We start from the raw sequence: 25,462 nt of genomic DNA, 5'->3' as shown, positions 1-25,462 counted from the left end.
CGTGCGACGCTTCTTGGGCGTTTCGTTGGCATTTCCCTCACGCCCGCCTCTTCCCGGCCCCACCGGGGCTTTCTCGGTAAAAGGCACCGCAGGGTTCGCTGTTTCCTTCTCCAGGTGAGGAAACTGAGGCAAGCGGGTGAGGTGATTTGCCCAGGGTCACCCCGCTAGGGAGTGTCCGAGGGCGGATTTGAACCCAGGTCTTCCTGACTGCGGGCTGGGCCCAGGCAGAGCGTGCGCTGGTTATTACACATCTGTTAATCGCCACTTTGTGCAAGGCCGTGTGCCCGGCCAGGGATCCGAGGACAAACTGGAAGAGCTCCTGCTCTGGGGGCCCACGCATGCTGGGAGTGGGGGTCAAGTGGGAAGGAGGGGCCCTGAGCCGAGCCTGGGGCACCTGCAAAGACTGGGAGGTGGGAGATGAGCCCGTGCGTGAGAAGTGATGGGGAATCCGCTGGAAAGGGGGGGGAACCCGATTGGGAAGGGTTTTGGAGTCTGGGGAGCCCCCAAAGGCTGCTTAGCTTCCATTTGATGACTGGGGCGGGGGTGGCCTGGACAGGGGAGATGCCAGATGCAGGGAGGCCGTGGCAGGAGCCCAGGCAGAGGTGGGGAGAGGGAAGAGTCAGCAACAACTGTGAAGCTGCCAACCTGGGGGACTGGAGGGATGAGGCCCTTTGGGACAGGCTGGGTTTGAATCCCTCTGGAGCCTGCACCTGGGCAAGAATTCAGATGGACACCTGACCTCTGCTTAGAGGACCCCGCCCCCCCACCTTGTTAGAAAGCCGCCGGCCCTGGCACTGAGCCGCTGAGGGGAAAAGATAGAATTTAGTGCAGAAAGACACTTGGAAGTCACCTCCTCACATCCATTACAGGTGAAAATCCAAAGGGGCATCTCCCACACGGATAGCAGCCCATCCCTCATCCCTCATCCCTCATCCCTCTTCAGTCTGCTTCACGCTGAACATCTCCAGCTCCTCCTTCCAGTCCTTGAATGGCTTCATTTCTTGTCTGGTCGGTCCAGTGTCCCTCCAAAAATATGGTGCCTAAAACTAAACTGGGGGCCCAGCCTGAGGCTCAGCCCAATAATCAGCTGAATTTGGCCCTTACTTAGAAGTGGGCAGCACTAGGGAGCCTAGGGCCCCTCTGCCCCAAGCACAGAAAGACAGACAGACAGTGGGGCTGGAAAGTGGAGTCCAGGGGATCTCCTGCCCCCAGCAGCTCTCACTACAAGTTCATCTGAACCCTGCTGCTGAGACCCAAGAGACAGATGCTCCGCCAGGAGAGTAGTCCTGATGCTTGTGAGAGGTGAGGGGGACAGCTCCCAGTTCAGAGGAGCGTGCACTGGCCCTTGCGACTGATCTCCACCAAGGACAGCAGCAGCCCCAGACTACGCTGGGCATAGGGCGGATACCGCAGGGAGTTAAGCTTCTCCATGCCCGAGCTTCGCAGGAGGCAGCTGCGCTGATGTGAGAATGTATCAAAGCTGAACTTTCCATGGTATTTGCCCATCCCGCTGTTTCCTACAAGACAGAAAGGCAGGCAGTGTGAGGGGCAGCCACTGGGGTTTGGGCCTCTTGGCGTCAGGCAGTCCCTCCTTCCCCCCACCCCCACTTTCAGTACAGTCTCCATCCTGCCATCTGGAATTCTGGGGGAGGAGGGAGATTCAGCAAAACCTTCAGCACTGGGATGAGGAATTGGGTAAAATGTCTTGTGTCAGATCTCTGTGAACTGATGGAAAGTGAATTGAGAAGAACTGGGAGGTTGCTACCCAGTCACAGCAACGTCACACGATGATCCACTGTGCGAGCCTTAGCTGCTGTGATCAAGACACTTCCAAAGGGCCATTATGGAAGGTGCTGTCCTCCTCCAGAGAGGGTGATGGGCTCTGAGTGCATGTGGAAGTAGAATTTTCTCGCTTTCTGGTTTTTTTGGCCTAAGAACTTTTTTTTTTTTGCCTTTTTTTGGTGATGTGGCTAGTATGGAAATAAGTTTTGCACAATTTCACATGTGTAATTGATAGAATTTTGCTTGTCTTATCAGTGAGGAGGGAGGGGAAGGAGGGAGAGAGAGAACTTGGAACTCAAAATTTAAAAAGAAAACCATGTTAATAACCAAAAACATTTTTTAAGTCTTACATCTTTTTCTGTTGAACTGTGAGTCCCTGAGGGCTGGAATTGGGCCTTTTCTAACTTTTGTGTGACTTTTAGGACCCAGAAGGGCAGTTTGATTCAATAAACATTAACGTTTGTGTCAGCAGTGAGACAGTGTGGTACGGTGGAGGAACCCTTGGAATCAAGGAGGCCTTGGTTCAAGTACCACTTGTGACCCATTATAGCTATTGTGGAGAGAACAGGCAAGGACAGGGTGTCTGCAGCATCTCTCCTGACTTGGGAGAGAGCCAGGGGCCACAGGGATTGGATGAGGGTCACGAGGTGGAGCGCAGGACCTACCTACTCCTCCAAAGGGCAGTGTAGTCAGGGTCATGTGCATGAACCCATCATTCCCACAGAAACCCCCACTGCTGGTCTGCTCCAACATCTGGTGAACCACCTAGAAGAAAGCCAGGAGGGCTCAGGAGACTGGGCACACTGCCGCAGGCGATCCCGTGACCCCTGTGCCCTCTGCTGCCTCAAAGAGGCTGAGGCACACATGCCTGACCAGTCCTTGGGAGAGATGCCCTGAAGATCTCGTTCTCTGTGTAGCCACTTTAGTTACCCCAGAGTGTCGAAGCAATAATACCGAGGCTAGGAGCCTGAAGGCAGAGTCAGGAGGGTGAGGCCCTTCTCCGAGTCCCCCAGATTCTGCCCTCTCCCCTGCCCCTTGCACCTAGTTCAAGGTCTGGACTGTTGCAAAGGACTTCTAGTTTTCCACCCAGTTGCCAAAGGAGGCTTCCTGAAGCACAGTTCTGAATATGCCAGTGCCCTGCTCAAGAACCTTCCCTGTCTCCCTCTTACCTTTAGGATAAAATAGTGTCATAGATTTGGAGACGGGAGGGACTGTCAGAATTACCTAGTGCAGGTGCCCCCCTTTTTATGGAAGAGGAGACTGACCAGTGAATCCCAGAGCTAGAGCAGGGTTCTGAGACTGAAAAGTCCAACTCAGGAGTCCACTCTTACAATAGGGCAGCTGGGTGGCATAGAGGATGAGAGCTGGGCCTGGAGTCAGGAAGACCCGAGTTCAAATCCAGCCTCAGACACTTAGTAGCTTAGTGACCTTGAGCAACTCACTGATTGCCTTAGTTTTCTCATCTGTAAAATGGGCTGGAGAAGGACATGGCCAACCACCCTGGAATCTCTGCAAGAAAACCTCCAACGGGGCCACGGAGAGTGAGACATGAAAGAGGAACGGGCAGCCCGTCCTCACTGTGGGGCAGCTCTCAGCGCTACGGCTCTGCTGACATCCGGCTCATCCTCTGTCCCTTTTCTCCGGGCCCTGCAGGACAAATCTGATCCCTCTTCGTGCCGTCGTTCAGTCATTCTAGTCGTGTCCGACTTCCCATGACCCAGTTGGGTTTTCTGGTGTAGATGCTGGAATGCTTTGTCATTTCCTTCTCCCCTTGTTTTACAGACGAGGAACTGAGGATCACACAGCTCCTAAGCGTCTGAGGCCAGATTTGAACTGGGGAAGTTGGGTCTTCCCGACTCCAGGCCCAACACGCTATGCACTGTGGCACCCCCTAGCTGCTCCCTGTCGGACTTAGATGGCGGCTCTTGTGTCTCCTGAGCCTTTCTTTCTTCCAGGCTCTACAGTTCCAGTTCCTTTGGGCCTCCAAGTCTCTCACCGTCCTACAGGAGATGCCCTCTAACTTGTCAACCAACTTCTTAAAATGTGGTGCCCGGATCTGAACGTGGAGTCACGTCACCTCCGTTAGCTTTCTTGGCCTCCATGAAAAACCGTTGACTCATATTGACCTCGTTTTTACAGAATATGATCCCCCCCCCCGCCCCCACACTAGTGAAGTTGATTTTTTAAAAACTGCATAGGACTTAATGTTTTCCTCATGAAGGTTGATCTGAGTAGATACAGCCTGGCATTCTAGTTTGTCATGGTTGTTTTTGGAAGCTCACTCCGCACTCCAATGTGTCAGCCATCCCTCCCAGCTTCTTGTCTTCTGGAAATTTGATAAGCAGCCATCTGTCTTTTCATCAAGTCACTGGTAACGATGTTTAAAGCCCGAGACCAAGAACGGAGCCTTGTGGCTGGAGACCTCGCGAGTTTCTCCAGGTCCATTAATGGTTACTCTTTGGGTCTGGGCATTCAGTGAGTCCCAAACTGACTTAGCAGTCATCTGGCCAGTGTCACTGTTGTATCCAGGAGGAGGACATGGGAGACTTTGTCAAGTACTTTGCTAAGATCTAGGTAAAGTAGATGTGTAGCATTCCCTAGTAACCCAATCAGAAGAGGAAATGAGCTTTGGCATGACCTGATGTTGGTGAGGTCCAGCCTGACTCTGAATCATCACTTTCTTTGTAAATGCCATTCTAGAATTTGGTCAGGAATCAAAGTCCAGGTCACCTGCTCCTTGGAGCAAGGACTATGGCTCTCTCTAGAGACTATGGGGCGTACTTTGGAGCTCCCTCTCCTGAGGCAGAATCGGAGGTCCATCACGTTCGGAATCCGTGTTTTGGGTGTTTGTGCCCCCTTCTTGTCTCGTTCTTCCTCTGGTGAGCCTCCATGCTGTCAGACTTGCCGAATCCCTGGGGAGAGTTTTGTCCTTCACGCTCCCTTTCTAGTCAGAAGCTTTTTGATCAGGTTCACAAGACTTCATGAGCATGTTTCCTTTGCCCTTACGAGGGCCCTACGGCCCTGAACAACAGGCCTTGTATCTGGGGACGCCTCACTCATGTAATAAACCAACAAAATGATCCAGTCCCTCTCAACTCAGAACCTTAGCAATGAATGAAATTTGCTCAGCAAAATAAAGAAATGTAGCTTAACAGCCAGGGGAGAATTGCACCCAAGATCAAGGCAGGGGCGTGGGGGTGTGGGAGCCGAACAAAGACAAATCCGGGTAGAGACAGAGGGCATGTGGTGCTAGAAGGGGAAGCTGGAAAGGATGGGTCAGTAAGCCCTGCAAGGCTTCGGTCAATGAGGACCCCGTGTTCTTCTGGTAAAAACCAGCAGCAACGTGCTTTAGAGAAGGAGCTCGGGTGTCTGGCCTAGGAAGCGGAGCCACGCCCGGGACTGTGCCCACTGGTGACCTTTGATTCCATTCTGTCCACTCCTTCCCCATGGTCCCCTCCCCCCAGGCTTCATCGTTTAGGCTCCACTGTCCCATCCCGTCTTTGTCTGGGCCCTGCCCTCTGTCCCCACTGCCTTCCCTATCCCTGGACCCTCCACTCAGACCGCTGTTTTCCTGCCACCGCCATCGCTCTTACCTTAGAGTCCTTGGAGAAGGCATACAGGGCCAGGGGCTTCTCTCTCTTCCTGATGAAGGCAATGGCTTCATCGACGCTCTCCACATTCAGGATGGGTAAGATGGGCCCAAAGATCTCCTCCTGCATCACAGGGTCCGTCTCCTTCACATCCACCAGCACTGTGGGGGCTGCCTCGGACCACAGAAGAGACCTTACGCTGGAGCTTTGAAAGGGGCCCAGGGCAGGGTGGGGGCAGGGGTGCTGGGGATATGACAGTGTCATCATAGGGCAACTCAAGATAAAGCAACGTTTGCTGAGGAGCATGAGGGTCACGGGGTCCTAGTCACACAGAGGTCAGTGAGGACAGGGACGACTTGGCTCCCGTGGAGCTACACAGCTACCAGCACCAAGGACTCTGGGGAGATATGGGAACCACTCACCAATGTAGCGTTCCTGCTCATCTGACTGGCCACCGATGGCTACTCGGCCGTTGTCCAGCAGGTCTCGGATCCTGTGGAAATGCCTGTCATTGATGATGCGGGCCAGGTCTGGGGAATTCTGGGGATCCTTCCCATAGAACTGGGTCACTGCACTTTGCAGGGCGGGCAGCAGCTTCTTCTGGGTCTCCCGGCTGCACAGGACGTAGTCTGGGGCCACACACGTCTGTCCCGCATTAAAGAAACGGAACCAGGCCACACGGTTGGCCACATTCTGGGGGTCACAGTTGTCATCCACGTAACAGGGGTTCTTTCCTCCCAGCTCCAGAGTGATGGGGGTCAGGTATTTTGAGGCAGCAGACATGACGATCCGGCCTACAGAGGGGTTCCCTAAGGAGGTACAAGAAGTGTAGACTGTCTGAGACCTCTCCACTTGACCAAGGAACCCTGGGTTTCCATAGGGTCATAGGTTTTAGATCTGGAGGGACCTGAGAGGTCATTCATTTTAACCCTTTCTAACCCATTTTCCACAGAGCTGAGCTATTGGTAACCTGACTGTCCCTCCCCTGAAACTTCAGAGGCTCCCTGTTACCTAGGATGAAATACAGAAGCCTCAACCTGACCCATAAAGCCCTCCATCGCCTACCCCCCTCTGCCTTTCTGCTCATTTCTTAATCCCCTATGCTCCCTCTTCCAGTCAAAGTAGCTGATTTGTGATTCTCATAAAGGGCATCCCCTTGCTGGTCTCCATACCCGGGGCTGCCAGAAGGTTCCCCTTCCTTCAAAGCACAGGCCAGGTGCCCCCTTCTACGCAAGACCCCTCCTGAGCACCCCAGCTATTAACCCTGTTTCCCTCCTGACACCATTTTGTATCCTTTGTAATTGTTTACATGTGTGTGGATTATATTCCACCTCATCCCTGCTATAAGCTCTGTGAGGGCAGGGATCCCCATGGAGGCTAGAGAGGAGGAAATTGCCTTTTCAAGATTGCAAGGAGAGCCAGGATTAGAACGAGTCATCTGAATCCAAATCCAGGCCATTCCCATGATGGCCACCAGTGGTTTTCTGTCCACTAGTCAAGGCTTTTCTCCAAGGCCCAGGGAAGTAACTGCCTTGGGGGTGGGCAGATCAAACCTGAGGCATTCCACACCTCTTAGAGGGGGGCTGCTAGCTGTAAGGTGGGAAATGGGATCCCCATAAGGTCCCCCGTCCTGGAGGAGCTCTCCAAGGATAGCAGGCCTCTGGCTCTGACTTTGAGACATTGGACAATCTCCCTTCCCCTCCAGGTCTCTATTTCCCATTTGTGAGATGAAGAGGTTGGACCAGAGGACCTCTAAGGCCCCTTCCCACTCCAGAGTTCTCTGTTCTTCTGGTCTGGTCAGAGAAACAAGGCATGCCCATTATCTGCTGTCTTCTCTCCACTTCCACCCCACAAGTGTCCAAGCCCTGCTCACCTCTAACACGGTCATGGCTGGGGCTTCCAACTATTCTCTATTCTCCCAGCTTCTAAGTCTGGCCTGCACCCTCCTGCCTGGCTTATCTTCCCATCGTCCACCCCACCCCTCCCCTAGCCCCATGAACATGGCACACATGGACTTTGTTGAGGATCCATCTTTAACTGGACCCTCCCGGCTGGGCTGGACTCACCTGTGAAAAAGATGTAGTCGAATTTGTTCTCCAGGAGGCTGGAGGTCTCTTGGGGTCCTCCCAGCACCACAGCAAAGCAATGCTATGACACAAGAAAGACACCTTCCCTTAGAGCAGCCTGTGGCCCTGGCCTGGAAGGCCCCTCCTCCCCTCCACCACTTCCTAGAGTGCTCAGCTCAAATGATCCCCTTCCCTACTTACCCACCCCACAGGAAGCCTGTCCTGATTCTCCACCCCTGAAATGACCTGGTAGCCACTTTCAATCTCTATCGCATTTATTCGATTTTTGTCTTTGTATCCCCTGGCCTGAAGGTGGAGAGGGTTAAGCAGAGAGAGAGAGAGAGAGAGAAAGAGTGTGTGTGTGTGTGTGTGTGACACCCAGGACAGACCCGTAGCCTTGGAAGGCAGGCTGTGGCCTAGCTAGGGCCTGCAGACTGGGGAAGTGAGGGTCCCAAGGCTTTGACTAGAAGGCTGGGTTAAGGGTTTGGGCCCAGTTGGCCTAGATTGGGCATTCACCCTTTGTCCTTGGTTTCTTCCCCTCTGACTCCCCCACCTCTCCTCCACCAAGGCCTCTCTACACATCAGGTGGAGCCCAAACTGAGCCACCCATAAGCCCAGGACCACAAAGGAAGAGGCTTCCTCCAGCTCCAACATTGCCTCACCACCTGATACTTCCTACCACTAGTGACCCAGGGTCCTTGGGGAGGGATGTAGGAAGCTGAGGGACTTAATGGAACTAAAGGAAGGCCACCATGAAACAAGTGACCCCAGTGGTGAGCGGAGTGTGACCCTAGGCTAGGGCTCTGGCCAGGGGCTCCCTCCTCAGCCTCTTTCCAGAGGTGGCTTGTTCTGGGCATGGAATATGGCACCTGCATTGGCCAGTTTTGGGGAACTGCTCTTTTCTTGGTAGAAGGGGTGGCTCTCGGGGAGAGAGGGGGTGGGGAGATAGATTGGGAAGTGTAGGTGATATAAAAATAATAGCAATAAAATATTTTTTCTAAATGAACTGGGGACAGATGGACAAAGTGTATGGATGGACACTTAGTGGGAATGACTGATAGTTTAGGCATTAAACTGCCCCATCTTTCAAGTGTTTCTGTGATTGCAGAGACTCAGGAGCTCTCTCCAGTGATACAGGGAGCAGCCCATCCAAACCCAGCCTTTCTGGGTGACTCTTGTTCATGCTGTCCCACAAGCCGGTGGCAGAGAGTCCACCCAAAGTGCTAGAGGTCTTCCTGTCTCTGGATGTCTCTAGGGTATCAAGGAAGTACTCTGGCTGTCTCCCCTCCATCCCTTGCCCTTGCCAAGTGACCTGACCATCCTCTGGGCATTGAAATAAATGTGTATAAACGTGATAACAATGAGCTTGCTGAGCAGCACCCCTGTTACCCCGTGAGTTACCCAGAGCAGACTAGACAGAAGCTCTGTGACCCAGCTGGGCTTCCCTCCCCTCCCCTCCCCTCCCCTCCCCACAAAGCCTTAGTGCAGCTGGAAGATCTAGGCCAGAAGCCAGATAGAACAAGTCTCTCATTTTATACAAGAGGATACTTTGGCCCAGAGAGGGGACATTAACTGGTCACACAGGGAGGGAAGGAGAAGTGGGGCTGGAATTTGAACCCAGGTCCTCTCCCCTAAATCCCTGCAGAAATTGCCCCAGGTGCTTGGGCAGATCGGGGTGCTGATGGCATTGAAGATCTGGGGAACTTGGAACCCTGGGCTACGCTGTCTCACCTCGTCTAGGTAGTTGGGCAGCACCTCGCTGATGATCTTCTCCATGCTCTTGCTCATTTCTGAAGGCTTTAACACCACGCAGTTGCCTGCAGGGAGGGGAAGGAGAGGCAGGTTCAGCCATGGGGTGGAGGGCCCCAGCCAGAGGTCAGCCTGTCAGAGAGGTCCCAGCTGCCAAGGAGATGGGAGCTGAGGATTTCTGAGCCCCAGGCAAGTCTATATACTCCAGGGTCATCATCACAGAACATGGGCTGAAGCTGAGATCTAACCTGCTCCTCATGATTGAACTCTAGAGGGCAGCCTTGTCCTCGGGTTCCACGGTCCTGCAGTTGGTCGCTGCCTGACACTGGACCCGCTCTAGCCTCTGTATAGACAAGCCCCTTGCAAGGGAGGGTGGGGCGGGGGCAGTGGGCCTGGACAAGTCTGGGAAGGCATGAGATTGAGAGAGGAAGGAGGAGGGGAGGAAAGGGAGATGAAGCCAGGGCAGAACGGGGCTTGTTCACTCAAGTATTTCATAGATTTCTAAGGCCTGGGAGGAACCTTAGAACATAGAACCTAGAATGTCAGGACTGAGCCTTAGAACCCAGAAGGGAGATTGTTGGAGGAGGGGCATCCCTGGGAGTCACTTAGTCCAACCATTGTCTCAGATGAAGGTGGAGAGAACTGAAGGACGGAAGAAGAATGGCTTATTGACCACTATTCCTGGGCCACTGGTCTCTGTGGGTTTGGGGGAGGACATGGGGGTGTCATTTATAACCAGTGATGTCACAGACTCAGTTTCTTTCCTTTAAAATTCTTTTAACCCAGCCCCTAGATTTCTAGGATAATGTTTCTCTCCCCCACCCCCAGCCCCAATTCCTCCACTGCATCCCCCTCCCCATTAAGGGACTGGAAGAGACCTTAGGTAGACCCTTGTTCAACCCCAAACTTTGCAGGAGGAAGAAAACAAAGCCCAGAGAGGAGCCTTGTCCAAGATCCCTGGGCATGTCAGGGTCCCCTCACTTGCACTGGCTGCTCTCCTCCCTCTCCCTTCCCCTCCTCTGCTCCCCATCCCATTTCCCTCCCTGCCATTGTGGGGAGAGAACCAGCTCTGACCGCAGAACAGCAGAGCCTGAACAGGTAAGGACCGTTCTGGGGTAGCAGCAGGGACGAGGAAGTCCAGGCCCTCATTCCTTACCTGCTGCGATGGCCCCGATCAGAGGAACCAGCACGAGGTTCAGAGGATAGTTCCAGGGGGCAATGATGAGGACCACGCCATAGGGCTCCCTCCGGATAAAGGCTGTGTCCAGTTGCGTAGCCTGGTGACCAAGGAATGAGAGCCTAGGCCCCTGGGCCAGGATCTCAGCTTGGGCCCCCCTCCTTTAGGAGATCTGGGGAGCCGGAGGGAAGAGAAGCCCCAGGGTGGGGGTGGGGAGAAAACACCTGCAGGGGAGCCTCTCTCCCTGCCTCCCACCTCCCACCCAACCCACAGCTGCTCCGCCCTCTCTCCCCAGGCAGCCCAGGCTCACCAGGTTTTTAGACACATGTTCATCCTTCATCCAGCTGTCCAGGCTGTTCAGAGCCAGGTTGATTTCACTCTGACAGATGCTGATTTCAGATATCTCAGACTCAAAGGGAGGCTGAAGGAGAGGTGGTCCATGGGTCAGGCCCCAGGGCCCTCCCCATGTATCCAGGAGCCTGGCATACACCTGACCCTGCACTCCAGACCCCTAAGCATCCTTGTATGGTGCTGTATCCTGTGTGTGTGTCTGTGTGTGGGCTCTTGTCCTTGGAGCCTCTGCCTTGGAGCACCGATCCTATCCGGTTGGAAAGGTCTGATTGGGAGTTCTGAGCTTGGTTCTCTCCACAGGCTGCCTATGGCTCAAGGACCAGCCAGGCCATTAGAGTTCACAGGGGCCCTCCCCCAAGTTGGCCACAGCAGGAGGAAGTTTTTAGCTGCTGCTATTCTCAAAAAACATTTGATAAGTCATACAGGGAACACCCTCCAGTGATAGGATTACATCGCCTCGAAGCTTTGGATCTGTCAGTAAGTATTTATTAAGTGTGTGTCACTGTGCTAAGCTCTGGAGCTACAAAGGAAGGCCAATTCAGAGGATGCCCTCTCCCTTTCCAAAGGAGCATGTAAAGAACTGGGTGCATAGAGAGTAAAATGGAAGGCAGTAGGAAGACACTAGGGGACAGCAGAAGGGGACCTTAGAAGGCAAGGTGGGACATGAACAGAACTTCCAAGAAAGTCAGGGAAATCAGGAGGCTCGAAGCTAACCTGGGCAAAGGGGCAGTGTTAGGGGGACAGCACATGCTGCAGTTTGGATGGAGCACAGTCTGTGAAGGAGAGTTAGCTGAACATGGCTTAAAATGGACCTAAACTTGGACCTATACGTACAAAAGGATTTACAGCTGCTCATTTCTGGGGGCAAAGAGTGAGAACTTAAGAGGACGCCTATCAATAGGGGAGTGGTTGGACAAGTTGTGGTGTGTGATTATGATGGAATACTGTCGTAGAAGAAAGCAATGAGCAGGACGCCCTCAGGAAAACCTGGAAAGACTTGCATGGGCTGATGCAAAATGAAATGTACTGAGTACAAAGTAACAGCCATACTGTGAGAGGATCAGCTGTGAAGGACTTCGCTGTTCTCAGCGACACGAGGATCCAAGACAGCTCTGAAGGACTGATGATGAAAAATGCCATCCATCCCTGGAGAAAGAACTGATGTGTCTGAACACAGATTGAAGCAGACTTAAAAAAAAGAACTTAAACTTGAAAGGCTGTGTTTTCTCCTAGAGGAATAGGGAGCCACCAATGGCTTTTGAGTAGGGGAGTGACACAATCAGATCTGTGCTTCATAAAAATGATTTTAACAACAGAGTGGAAGAAGGGTTAGAGGTAGAGAGTCTGGGAGCCCAGTGGACAGTCAAGAAGCTGTTGAAATAATCCAAATGAGTGCTGCATAGGGCCTGGACCAGGATGGGGGCCATGGCAGTGGGAAGAAAGGGGTGGATGACTGAGAGAGATGCTGTAAAGGTTGGACCAGCAAGTCTTGGCGACTGATCGGATGTGGGGAGGAGGATGGGGAGAAGACTGGAAAATGTCACATAAAGGTCAAGCAAAGTAAGAAAGGGGTGAGACAAGACTTGGGGGCATGGGATAGCTGTCCTTAACTTCGGGAGGGTTGTCTCACAGGGAGGAGGGACTCCAGAGTACACAACTAGAGCTAATGGCTAGAAAGTACAATGAGGCAGAGTTACCACGATTAAGGGGAAGGAGAAGCTTTGTACTAGGGCAAGGCCCTGGTCTGTCTTGTAGGTAATAAGCTGCCCATCCCCAGGAGTGTTCAAGCAGAGGCTGGGGGGCCCCTGTCAGGGAGGCTGTCAGTGGGGTTCATATACAGGAAAGAGTTTGGATAAGATGCTTATAAAGAGCCTCTCCATGCCCAGGGTTCTGCGATGCTCTGAACTGGTCAGTCTCCAGAGTAACCTTTAGGTCCTCACCTTGTGTAGATCCTGGGTCAGGGCAGCCAGCAGGGCATCTCGGTTCTCTTTCAGGAAGCGGTTCAATCCCTCCAGCTGGGCAGTTCGGAATTCTGCTGGACGGGTTCTCCCAGAGTTGAAGGCATCTTGGAGGCTCTGCAGGGTGTCCTTGAAGGGATTCATCCTGACTCAGAGAGAAGTAGGGATTGGGTTTGGGGCTTGGAGCTCCCTGCGTACTGGGATTCCCCAGGCACAACACTCTGCTGTACCGAGGCTGAGAACACGTGCCCCGTTCATTACACGCAGACTCCAGAAAATGCTCCAATATCAGCTCTCCTATGAGGCCTTCCTCAGTCTCCCCAACCCAAAGCTATCTCTCCTTGTGCAGGTCCTTCTCAGCACACTCTCACACTCGAGTCACAGACCTAGGTTGTACAACCTTGAGTGTAGAACTTGAGTCTAGAACCTGAGATCACTGAGTCTGACTCCCTCATTTTACACGCTGAGGTCCAGGGATGGCAGTGATCTGCCCCTACAGTGAGCAAATGGACAAACTGCTACTTAGGCCCAGGCCTTCTGGCAGGAGGCTTTGGGGGCTGGTTTTAAAAATGCCATGGCTGGGAACGAGGACCCTCAAGGAGCCCAGGATGCAGGAGGAGCTGTCACTGACACACCTTGGCCAAGGTGGGAAAGAAAACTCAAGCACCTTAGAAACGTTGTCATGAACTAATGAAGCCACAGCCTTTCACTGGGCCTCAGCCTGCTCATCTGTAAAACAGAAGAAATCATTTCTGACTCACCGCTGGGTGGGAGAGCCAGATGAGAAACTGTTTGGGTGTAAACTTTCTGGGACAGTTGCCAAACAGGGTTTCAGGCTAATGAAATCCTCAGCCTGCCCTTAGAGTCCTCTCCATCCGGCTCCCCTCTGATTTCCCAGCTATGTCTCAGACTGCTCCCCTTCACACTCTATTCCAAACTGGTCTGGTAACTGATTTCTGTCAATGACATTCCATCTCCTGCCACCTTGCTTTTGCATAGGCTGTGCCCTACGCCTAGAATGCTTTCTCTCTTCCCTGATGTCTCTTAAAATCTATGGCTTTCTCAAGACTCAGCTGAAGGACTGGTAGCTCCTATAGGCCTGGAATGGTCCCCCTCAGCCTTGAATGTTCTCTTCCTCTTTTTGAAAAATTTTATTTATTTTTAATTTATGGAATAAAACGGAGCATTTCCATGACATAGCATAATAAAAAAAAAACAATTGCACCTAAAACTGCAAATCTATTGTGTACAACTTGCTATTCCTTTTAAATAGATAATATTTAAATATATGATATTATCTCCCTCTTGAAAGTCCTTTGCATAGTCTCCATATTTTCAAACCTGTATCCATGTTGTAATCCCCCGCCCCACATCTGGCCACTGGACCCAGATGGCTCCAGAGGAGAAAGTGAGGATGGTGACTTTACACAGCCCTCCCTCACTCCAACCCAACTCACTCGCAAGTCATAGTATCGCCTCCTCGACGTCATGGTCTTCTTCGAGGACAAAGGATAAGCAACAACAACTCCCTGGTACCTACCAGAGTTCTAGCTGGAAATGTAGCAGTAACTACTGAACCGAACCTTCAGTTTTTCAGAGAATTGAGTTCAAAGGAACCCTTCCTCCCCATTTACTGAGACTGAGATCCAGAATAGTCCAGTCTTCCCTGGTATTGACTTAATGAGTCACAATCAACCTTAACAAATAGGCCAGGACTCTTTACAATGGAAATAAAATGCCCAAGTAGAGAGACTGCCAAGGCCAGGCCAGAGAGCCCCGGGTGTACACACAGGCACACTCCCTGCCTTCCTCCCTCCCTCTTCTCTCTCTCCCTCTCCCACCTGCCTGCCTAGGAGTGTGGCAGAAGGAGCAAGTGGCTCAGGTCTGGCTGAGGCCAGCTGGCAGTGTAGACACCAGGTACAATGACTTAGCAGCAGCCAGCAGGGGCTTCTTTCTGAAATAGATCAATGATAGTGACACAGATGACATTGATAAGCAAACCCAACAAGCTGAGGATGCTCCTCTGTCCCCTTTCCTGGTGGGTGAGTCTACTGGGCTATCAGGAAGGGTATGAGATGGGGGAAAGGTTGCTGGGAAGCCTTCTCAACCCCTCTCCCATCTCAGGGAAGAGCCCCTTACCTCAATATATCTATGCTAATTTATCACCCTGCCAGAAAAGCCACCATCAAATCCAGCCTTGGATTAGGGACCTTGTCTCCTGTTAAAATACACCCTCTTGTCCCCCTCCAACACATCAAGCTACTATCATCCGTTCACACACTGTAGTATAAATGGGTTTGCCAGACCCTATCCAGGTTGGGTGAAGGGAAATTGCCCTCACAAGTGCAAAACAGAGAAGCTATCGTTAGACTGTAGTTCCTATGAAAAAATCTGGGAACTCTAATGGACATTTCCCTTTCTCTTCACTTGCACAGCCACCCTGCAAGTCCAGGCCCTCATCACTTCTTGCCTGGACTCTTATAATAGCCTTCTAACTGGTGTCCAGGCTTCCCCCACTTCAGTCTCTCCTTTAAACAGCTGCCAGAATGGTTTTCTCATGGTAGAGGTCTGGCCACATCACCCCTTTACTCAATAACCTCCAATGGCTTCCTATTACCTCTAGGACCCCAAATAAATGCACTAGCCATCCTCTTCATAACACAGCCCCATCCTATCTTTCCATTCTTCTTTCACATTAATTGCTTTCACACACTCTATGGTCCACCAGTGTTGTTGGCCTGTTTGCTGTTCCTTGTATATAATGCTTCATCTCCCAGCTCCAAGCCTTTGCAAGGGCCATCCCCATGCTCAGAATGCTCTTCCTCCTCCCCTTCACCTAACAGTTTCCCTGGCTTCCTTCAAGACCCAGCTCAGGTCTTTCCCATTTCTTACCCCCGCCCCAACTCCTAGATTAACCTCCATCTATTCTGTATAGATCTTGCAGGTGCCCGTTTATAAGCACGTTTCCCCCATTAAAATGTAAGCTTCTTGAAGCCAGGGCTTGCATTTGCTTCTTCATTACCCCAATACTTAGCTCATGCCTGGCAAATAGGAATTGTTGAATCAAGGTTAATTGATTGATTGTGGACTGCATGCTAGGTATGAATTGGCTTTATGAATGCTGCATTTGAAGGCAGAGGTTCTAACCCTAACCCTAACCTTGTCTTGGCTATTTAGGTTATGGTCAAATCACTTAACCTCCCCTCAGGTCTCAGTTTCTTTAATTGCAAAAATAAAAGAGTTGGACTAGAAGGCCTCGCAAATTCCTTCCATCTTGAAATCTATGATTCTACCCTCATAAAATAATAAACATGAAGAGTCATGACAAGGGAGGTGGGAGTCCCACTGTCTTTGGCCCTGGCTGGGCTTCATCTTGAGGACTGGACTCCAGTTTAGGAATGACATCGATAAACCAGAAGGTGTCCAAGAGATGGAAGGAGGAGTATATGAGGAGACTAGAAAGCATGCCCTGGGGGAGGGGAGGTGGAGCAGATAAAGATCCTGGGGGGTTCAGTTTGGAAAAGGATAAGAAAGAGTTGGGGGTGGGGGAGAGATGATAGAAGAGCTGTCACAGGCAAGACAATTGGAGGGTAGAGCTAGGAGCAACGAGGAGAATTGCAAGCCATGAAGTGGGGGGAACAGGCTTTGGTGCCATGTAGAGAAAAACTTCCTAACGTTGAGGGCTGCCCCTGAGTCCAATGGGGTAATTCCAATACTATAAAAATGATTTGAAAAATCAGGCAAAGAGGAGTTCTACCAAGGATCAGGATGGATTTACAAATAAATTCTACCAAACAATTAAAGAACAATTTATTTTATAATTGAAATACGGTTTTAATACCTAAATCAGGAAAAGCAAAAGCCGAGAAATAAAGCTATTGACCAATTTCCTTCAAGAATATTGATGCAAAAAGTTTAAATAAAGTACTAGCAAGGAGATGACAGCAATATATCACAAAGATCATGCACTATGACCTAATGGGAGAAATGCACCAGAAAAAGTACCAGAAATGCAGGGCTATTTCCACTGTTAGGAAAACTATCACCATAACTGACCATATTAATTAAAAAACAATAAATATCATATGATTATCTCAACAGATGCAGAAAAAGCTTTTGATAAAATATACTCATTCCTATTAAAAACACTGGTGAGCACAGGAATAAAGGGAGCTTTCCTTAAAATGATGAATAAAACCAAGAGCAAGCATTGTCTGTAATTAGGATAAGCTAGAAGCCTTCCCAATAAGATCAGGCTTAGCAAGGATGTCCATTAGCCCCATTACTATTCAATGTTGTCCTAGAAATTCTAGATATAGTAATAGGACAAGAAAAGAAAATTGAAGGGATAAGCTTAGGCAACTAGGAAACAAAACTATAATTCTTTGTGGCTAACATGATGGTAGACTTAGACAACCCTAAAGAATCAACTAAAAAAATAGTTGAAACAATGAACAACTTTAGCAAAGTTGCAGGATATAAAATAAACCCACAGAAACCATCAATGTTTCTATATACTACCAACAAAACCCAGTAGGAAAAGATAGGGGAATTCCATTTAAATTGCAGACAGTCTAAAATACTTGGGAGTCTACCTGCCAAGACATATACAGGAATCAGATGTACATAATTTGCAAACACTCTTTACACAAATAAAGACAAATCATGGTTAAGCCAATTAAACCAAAATTAACCCAAGTTAATTTACTTATTCAGTGCCCTACCAATGAAACTCCCACAGAATTATTTTATAGAGGTAGAAAAAAAGAAACAAAATTCATCTGGAGGAACAAAAAGGTAAAGAATATCAAGGAAATCAATGAAAAAAGTGAAAGAAGGTGACCTAGCGGTACCCCATCTCATACTCTATTACAAAATGGTAGAGAAGGAAATGGCAAACCACTCTAGTATCTTTTCTAAGAAAACCCCAAATGGGGTCATGTAGAGTCAAACATGGCTGAAAAATGATTGAACAACAAAATTGCAAAATGGTAATCATTAAAACAATCTGATAATGGATAAGAAACAGAATAATTAGCCAATGGAATAGATAAGGTCCGCAATATACAGAATTAAATCACCACAGTAACCTAGTGTTTGATAAACACAAAGATCCCAGTTATTAGGTAAGAACTCACTATTTGACAAAAATTGCTGGGAAAATTGGCAAGCATCCTTATAGAAACTAGTCAGAGACCAACATCTCACACATACCAAAAGAAGATTAAAATGGGTAAGTGAAACATAAAGAGCAATATCATAAGCAAGCTGGGGTAGCATGGAAAAACTTATCTACCAGATCTATGGATAAGGGAAAAGTTTATAACCAACAAGAGATACAGTGGATCATGGGAACTAAAATGAGTAATTTTGATTACATGAAATTAAAAAGTTTTTGCACAAACCTAATGCAGTCAAAATTAAAAGGAAAGCAACTGGGGTAAAAATTTTACAGCAAATTTCTCTAATAAAGATCTCGTTTTTTATTTTTATTTTTTAAATTTTTTTAAATTTAATTTAAATTTATTTATTTAACATATTTAGTTTTCAGCATTGATTTTCACAAGAGTTTGAATTACAAATTTTCTCCCCGTTTCTACCCTCCCCCCCCCACTCCAAGATGGCATATATTCTGGTTGCCCTGTGCCCCAGTCAGCCCTCCCCTCTATCACCCCACTCCCTTCTCATCCCCTTTTCCCTTCCTTTCTTGTAGGGCAAGATAAATTTCTACGCCCCATTGCCTGTGTATCTTATTTTCTAGTTGCATGCAAAAACTTTTTTTTTTGTTTTTGAACATCTGTTTTTAAAACTGTGGGTTCCAAATTCTATCACCTCTTCCCTTCCCACCCACCCTCCCTAAGAAGTCAAGCAATTCAACATAGGCCACATGCGTATCATTATGTATAACCCTTCCACAATACTCATGTTGTGAAAGACTAACTATATTTTGCTCCTTCCCAACCCATCCTGCTTTATTGAATTTTCTCCCTTGACCCTGTCCCCTTTCCAAATTGTTTGTTTTTGATTACCTCCACCCCCATCTGCCCTCCCCTCCATCATCCCCCCCTTTTATTTTTTTATCTTCCTCCCTCTTCTTTCCTGTGGGGTAAGATACCCAATTGAGTATGTATGGTATTCTCTCCTCAGGCCCAATCTGATGAGAGCAAGGTTCACTCATTCCCCCCTCACCTGCCCTCTCCCCTCCTCCCACAGAGCTGCTTCCTCTTGCCACCTTTATGTGAGATAATCCGCCCCATTCTATCTCTCCCTATCTCCCTCTCTCAGTATGTTGCTCTCTCATCCCTTAATTTCATTTTATTTCTTTTAGATATCTTCCCTTCATCTTCAATTCACCCTGTGTCTGCTCTCTCTCTCTCTCTTTTATATATATATACACACATATACATATATACACATAGACATATACATACATACACATTCACATATATATATATATATATATATACATAAACATATATATATATATATGCATATTCCCTTCAGCTACCCTAATACTGATGTCTCATGAATCATACACGTCATCTTTCCATGTAGGAATGTAAACAAAACAGTTCAACTTTAGTAAGTCCCTTGCAATTTCTATTTCTTGATTACCTTTTCATGCTTCTCTTGATTCTTGTGTTTGAAAGTCAAATTTTCTATTCAGCTCTGGTCTTTTCACTGAGAAAGCTTGAAAGTCCTCTATTTTATTGAAAATCCATATTGTGCCTTGGAGCATGATACTCAGTTTTGCTGGGTAGGTGATTCTAGGTTTTAATCCTAGCTCCATTGACCTCTGGAATTTCATATTCCAAGCCCTTCAATCTCTTAATGTAGAAGCTGCCAGATCTTGGGTTATTCTGATTGGGTTTCCACAATACTCAAATTGTTTCTTTCTGGCTGCTTGCAGTATTTTCTCCTTGATCTGGGAGCTCTGGAATTTGGTGACAATATTCCTAGGAGATTTCTTTTTGGGATCTATTTGAGGAGGTGATCAATGGATTCTTTCAATTTCTATTTTGCCCTGTGGCTCTAGAATATCAGGGCAGTTCTCCTTGATAATTTCTTGAAAGATGATATCTAGGCTCTTTTTTTGATCATGGCTTTCAGATAGTCCAATAATTTTTAAATTATCTCTCCTGGATCTATTTTCCAGGTCACTGGTTTTTCCAATGAGATATTTCACATTGTCTTCCATTTTTTCATTCCTTTGGTTTTGTTTTATAATATCTTGATTTCTCATAAAGTCACTAGCTTCCACTTGCTCCAATCTAATTTTTAAAGTAGTATTTTCTTCAGTGGTCTTTTGGACCTCCTTTTCCATTTGGCTAATTCTGCCTTTCAAGGCATTCTTCTCCTCATTGGCTTTTTGGAGCTCTTTTGCCATTTGAGTTAATCTATTTTTTAAGGTGTTGTTTTCTTCAGTGTATTTTTCAGCATTTTTCTGGGTCTCCTTTAGCAAGTCATTGACTTGTTTTTCATGGTTTTCTCATATCCTTCTCATTTCTCTTCCCAATTTTTCCTCTACTTCTCTAACTTGCTTTTCCAAATCCTTTTTGAGCTCTTCCATGGCCTGGGACCAGTTCATGTTTTTCTTGCAGGCTTTTGGTGTAGGCTCTATGACTTTGTTGTCTTCTTTAGGCTGTATGTTTTGGTCTTCTTTGTCACCAAAGAAAGAATCTAAAGTCTGAGACTGAATCTGGGTGTGTTTTCGCTGCCTGGCCATATTCCCATCCAACTAACTTGACTCTTGAGATTTTCAGTGGGGTGTGACTGCTTGTAGACTACAGAGTTCTATGTTCCACGTTTGGGGGGGAGGTGCCAGCTCTGTCACCCCAGCACTACTCCTTCCCCAAGAACCTCCAACCCGGAATGGGCTTAGATCTTCAGCAGGCTGTGCACTCCTGCTCTGATCCACCACTTAATTCCTCCCACCAGGTGGGCCTGGGTCCAGAAGCAGCAGCAGCTGTAGCTGCCCCACCTCTGCTGCCCCCGGGGCTGGAAGCTGAACCGCGAACTCCTTCCACTCCTGCAACTTTTCCCACTAACCTTCTCCGAAGTCTTTGGTGTTTGTGGGTTGAGAAGTCTGGTAACTGCAGCAACTCACTGATTCAGGGCGCTAGGGCCCCCTCCACCCGGCTCCTGGTCTGGTTGGTCCACGCCGCTCAGGCTGGGCTCTGCTCCACTCCGTTCCCAGCTCCCAGCTCCCAGCTCCCAGCTCCGTGTGGGATAGACCTCACCCAGAGACCATCCAGGCTGTCCTGGGCTGGAGCCCTGCTTCCCTCTGCTGTTTTGTGGGTTCTGCCATTCTAGAATTGGTTCAGAGCCATTTTTTATAGGTTTTTGGAGGGACTCAGCAGGGAGCTCACACTGGTCCCTGCTTTCCAGCTGCCATCTTGGCTCCGCCCCCCCTTGTTTTTTAAATATATAGGGAAATGAGCCAAATTTATAAAATTGGGAGCCATTCCCCAAATTATAAATGGTCAAAGGCTGGGAACAAGCAGTTTTCAGAAGGAGAAATCAAAGCTACCCACAGTCACATGAAAAAATGTTCTAAATCACTAATAATTAGAGAAATGCAAATTCAAACTACTCTGAGGTATTACCTCACACCTATCAGCTTGGTCACCATGACAGAAAAGGAAAATAGCAAAAGCTGGAGGGGACATGGGAAAATAAGGACACTAAATCATTGTTAGTGGAGTTGTAAACTGGTCTAACCATTTTGGGAAACAATTTGAAACTATGCCCTAAGGGCTATAAAACTGTGTACTCTTTGACCCAGCAATCACCAGTAGGTCTGCACCCCAAAGACATAAAAGAAGACCTATGTGTACAAACATATTTATAGCAACTCTTTTTGTGGGGGCAAAGAGTTGGGAATTGAGGGGATGTACATCAGTTGGCAAATGGCTGAATAAGTTGTGGCATATGATTGTAATGGAATATTATTGTGCTGTAGGAAATGATGAATAGGGTGATTTCAGAAAAATCTGGGAAGTCTTACATGAACTGATGCAAAGTGAAGTGAGCAGAACCAGGAGAACATTGCACACTGTAACAGCCACATTGTAATGATAATCATCTCTGAATGACTTGGCTACACTGATCAATACAAATGATCCACCTCAGTTCTAAAGGACTCATTTTGAAAATTGTTACACTTCCTAGAGAGAGAGCTGATAAACTCTGAGTGCAGATTGAGGCTTTTTTTTCCCACTTTATTTTCCTTGCTTTTCCCCTCTACAACATAGCTATTATGGAAATGTTTTGCATATGTATCACGAGTATTGTGTTTCTTCCCTTCTCATAGGGTGGGGAAGGGGCTGGGGGGAGGGAGAGAATTTGCAACTGAAAATAAAAATTTTTTAAATAAACCAAAAAAAAATAAAGGAGCAATAAGCTGCCTCAGGAGGCAGTGAGCTCCCCATCACGGGAGAGCTGCAAGCAGAGTGATTGGTTGGGGTTTCTAGCTCAGGAACAGACCAGACTTGGAGGGGTGGGACTCTCAGGTCCCTTCTAGTCTGAGCTAGATTCTGTGATTCCAGAAGCCGGTGTTTGGGGAAGAGAAGGTGGAGAGAGAGGGAGGTCTTGAGCCTTGGGTAGGGAGGGGTCTGAGACAACCCCAAGAAGGGCATGGGGCTAGTGGTACCCACTTCCTAATTTTGCCTCTGACAGTTTCAACTGAATCACTTGATTGCTACAGAGGGTTCAGCCAGCACTTGGGGTTCTCAGATAAAACGGTGCAGCAGCTTTGAGGCTAGATGCATCCTGTCAACAGTATTTCGTGGTAACTCTCTTGGCCACTTATCCCTTGGCTGTCATGGCTCCAGTTCAGCTAGCCCCTAAACCCAGTAGAAATTGCACAGGAAGGAGATTTGTAGTCAGAGACTCTGTGAGAGAACATAGGGTCTGGAGTCAAAGGCCCCTGATTTGAATCCTGGCTCTGGCCCACACTACTAGTGTGGCCATGGGCAGGGTGCTTCACTGTCTGGGTCTTGGTTCCTCATCTCAGTTGGGCTAGATGACTTTGAAGGTCCCTACAGGTTCTAAGTCTTTTACCCTCCTTTTAAACCAAACTGTTGGTGACCTCAAGGAAGGGATGAGCCAGATGGCCAAGTGATCTTCGAGACAGAAGGCAGCTCTGCTCAGGTTGGTGCCTGACATCAGTCTGAAAACTCCTGCTATGCATAGCTATCATGAAGAAAAGAGCCTGGAGGAGGACTTCTAAACTTTTCCACTGCTATGAAATGAAACACATTTCCTTGGGACTCCAGGGGAAGGTGCCTCCGAAGGGGCCATCAGGAAGGTTTGGGATTCGCCCAGACAAAGCACTTGACTGCATTCTCTACATTCCAGAACAATAAAGGTGCCTAGGCACCTTTGGCATTCAGGTGGGAGGGAAGACTATTGTTGAAGAATGCTCTCACCACCCAAATGCCTTTAGCAAAGGCAGCAGGGAGTGGCATCTGGACAGGCTGGGAGGCAACCTGCTGGGCTATGGTGGGCGAGGCAAGAAATGGAGCCTTGGGGACAGGCTCCCCTCTGTGCAGGGAAATCTATGCAGAGGCTATCAAAGACTGATTAATCACCTCTGGGTAGGGATCTCAAAACTGAAGCCCAGCAGGAGTTTACCCAAGGTCACAGAGCAAGTTAGGAGAAGACTCCAAGTCCAAGAAGCGCCTGGAGTTCGAGGCAATGTTGTCTAATGGAAAGAGCTCTGGGTTTGGACTCAGGAGAGCCCTGGGTTTGAATCCCATCTTTGACATGTACTAGCTGTGTGCCCTGGGCAAGGTGGTTCAACTCTGTCAGCCGGTTTCCTCACGAGTACAACTGGGATACTAATACCTGGGAGGGTTGTTGGGGAGTCTCAGATGAGCTTGTGTGTCAAACACTTTGCACCCTTACACCACTCTAGAAGTGATTATTTCTATGGTTATTTTTTATCTTTGTATGCCCAGCGCTTGAAATTGGCACTGGTACCAAGTAAGGGCTTAATAAATGTTCCTGAGATTCTAGCCTCTCAGCTCCTAGCCCCTTCCTCTGTCCCATCTGACCTCAGAGAAACAGAGAACAAAAGTCCTGCGGAAAATAAGACCTTTCACTAAAATTCTCCAGCTCTGCCCCAGTGCCTAGAGTCATTTCTCTCCACCCATATATTTGCCTCTAGATGGTAAACTTCCGGAGGGCAGGGATGGATCTTATTCTTTGGCTGGTTGTGCTCAGCACAGGCTTGGCTGCTAGGACTGGCCAGGACCTTAGAGGTCCTCCCATACAATCCTCACTCCACCCCTCCATTTGTACAGAAGGAGAAACTGAGACTCAGATGGGCCAAAGAGACTTGTGTCCAAGACACAAAACTGGGATTTGAACCCAGGACCTCAGACTCCAAAGTCTGCCCCTTGCTTCAGGCTGAGGAAAGCTCCGGTTACACAAAACAGGGTCCACCCACAATTTTCCTTGCTTTTTATAGGAAAACGGCTGAGCCCATCCTGCCTGCCCACTCCCTCCCTCCCTCTTTCCCTCCTCCTCAGGGCTCTCATTTTGGGGTTGGGGGGGTTGGCTGGGAGGGCGCCATGGAACATGGGACACAAGTTCCTTTTCTCACTTCCCTTCCCTGACACCCCCACAACTGGTTGGGGCCGAACCACGTGAGAAAAGTCAGGCGCCAGGGAATGGGGATGTGAGAGTGGCTGCCCACACACACTCACACACACGCGCACGCATGTGTGCCCTCCCTCTAGAGCAAAGCCCCACCCTGGCTCCTCTGAGTCTCACCAAAGCCCACTTCCTGCCTGCTACCTCAAAGCACCCAGTTGCAGGATGAGGGGGGGTGCAGAGGACAATCCCTAGGATTCCATACCTGAAGGTGTGGCCTGGTTGACTCCAGCTCAGCTGTCTTCCTTCTCCTTCTCCCTCTCCTTCCCCCTCTCCTTCTCTGAGGCCAAGTTTCTGCACAAATCTTCAGGGCCTGGTTATGAAATTCTGCTGGTAGTCAGCCCAGCCCCTAGGAGGCGGGGACAGGGCTCTCTCCCCAAGGCCAGTGAGGAAGCCTCTGGGCTGGGCCCACAGTGAGTGTCCCAGCTGGGTGACCCTAGACCCATGTGTGGCTAACAGGCTCCTGCCTATGACTTTGGCTCTAGACCCAGCTGGTTCCTGAGGCAGCCACCTCCGCCACCCACCCAGAGACCACAGCTGAAGGAGGAACACTGTGTGTCTTGGTCATCCTCCTGAACTGGCCTGGTCTGGGGTGAGTGGTCTGTGCTTGGCTGGGGTCCAGGTTCCAGGCAGCACTGGCCCCCAGCGAGGCCTGTGCTGGCTGGGATTCAGTTCCAGGCAGCAGCTTCAATCTGTCTTGTCTCCCCCAGGCCTGGGAGCCTGGATGCCTGGGTATCAGAGCCTGGGCCTGGTGCCAGGCTGTTGCCCTGGTCACAGTAATGCCCCAGGTCAGGGCCATATTGGGCTCTCTTACATCACAGGCAAGCTCCTTGGGGAGCTCCCAGCCAGGTCCCCTGTGGGCTCCTTCTAGAGAGAGCAGAGATAATTCTCCCCCCACAACCCATTGCCAGGGGGCTCAGTAGCTAACACAGGCAGACAGTCTCCCTACAAACCCGATGTCCTCTGGGGATGCAGGCAGAGGGAGCAGGAAGTCAGATATCTCGGGAAGAAGCTGGGCTGTTCACAGGTCCTCTGTCCCTAGTCTGGCTCTGACCTCCTCTGACAGCAGCCTCCCTGAAGCTCCCAGGGTGGAGTTTCCTGAACATGCATAATCAGCTCTAGACTGACCAC

The 25,462-nt window shown here is 49.2% G+C and overlaps 1 protein-coding gene across 2 annotated transcripts; it reads right to left on the bottom strand.

Annotated features, from left to right (window-relative positions):
* Nucleotides 1-806: 806 nt before the first annotated feature.
* On the bottom strand, nucleotides 807-24,812 carry ALDH3B1 (aldehyde dehydrogenase 3 family member B1). Of its 2 annotated transcripts, XM_036762216.1 has the most exons (10): nucleotides 24,537-24,812; nucleotides 12,656-12,818; nucleotides 10,675-10,785; nucleotides 10,344-10,464; nucleotides 9,170-9,255; nucleotides 7,439-7,520; nucleotides 5,795-6,181; nucleotides 5,376-5,542; nucleotides 2,448-2,547; nucleotides 807-1,517 (listed from the first exon to the last, which is right to left on the bottom strand). In XM_036762216.1, the coding sequence occupies exons 2-10, from the start codon at nucleotides 12,815-12,817 to the stop codon at nucleotides 1,324-1,326; spliced, it is 1,410 nt and encodes a 469-aa protein (XP_036618111.1). In that variant the 5' UTR covers nucleotide 12,818; nucleotides 24,537-24,812; the 3' UTR covers nucleotides 807-1,323. The 2 variants fall into 2 exon arrangements, with proteins under 2 accessions (XP_036618111.1, XP_036618112.1); XM_036762217.1 differs by lacking the exon at nucleotides 2,448-2,547.
* Between the last annotated feature and the right edge of the window lie 650 nt (nucleotides 24,813-25,462).

The sequence above is a fragment of the Trichosurus vulpecula genome, chromosome 6, assembly GCF_011100635.1.
Source record: "Trichosurus vulpecula isolate mTriVul1 chromosome 6, mTriVul1.pri, whole genome shotgun sequence".
Lineage (NCBI taxonomy): Eukaryota > Metazoa > Chordata > Mammalia > Diprotodontia > Phalangeridae > Trichosurus > Trichosurus vulpecula.
This window is presented reverse-complemented; position numbering and strand designations above follow the sequence as displayed.

Coding starts and splice junctions, on each gene's coding strand:
- ALDH3B1 (XM_036762216.1), bottom strand. CDS start 12,817: ATGAATCCCTTCAAGGACACCCTGCAGAGCCTCCAAGATGCCTTCAAC. Junction 7,521..9,169: donor TGCCCAACTACCTAGACGAG/GTGAGACAGCGT, acceptor CTTGTGTCATAG/CATTGCTTTGCTGTGGTGCT. Junction 5,543..5,794: donor TGAGCAGGAACGCTACATTG/GTGAGTGGTTCC, acceptor GGTCCGAGGCAG/CCCCCACAGTGCTGGTGGAT.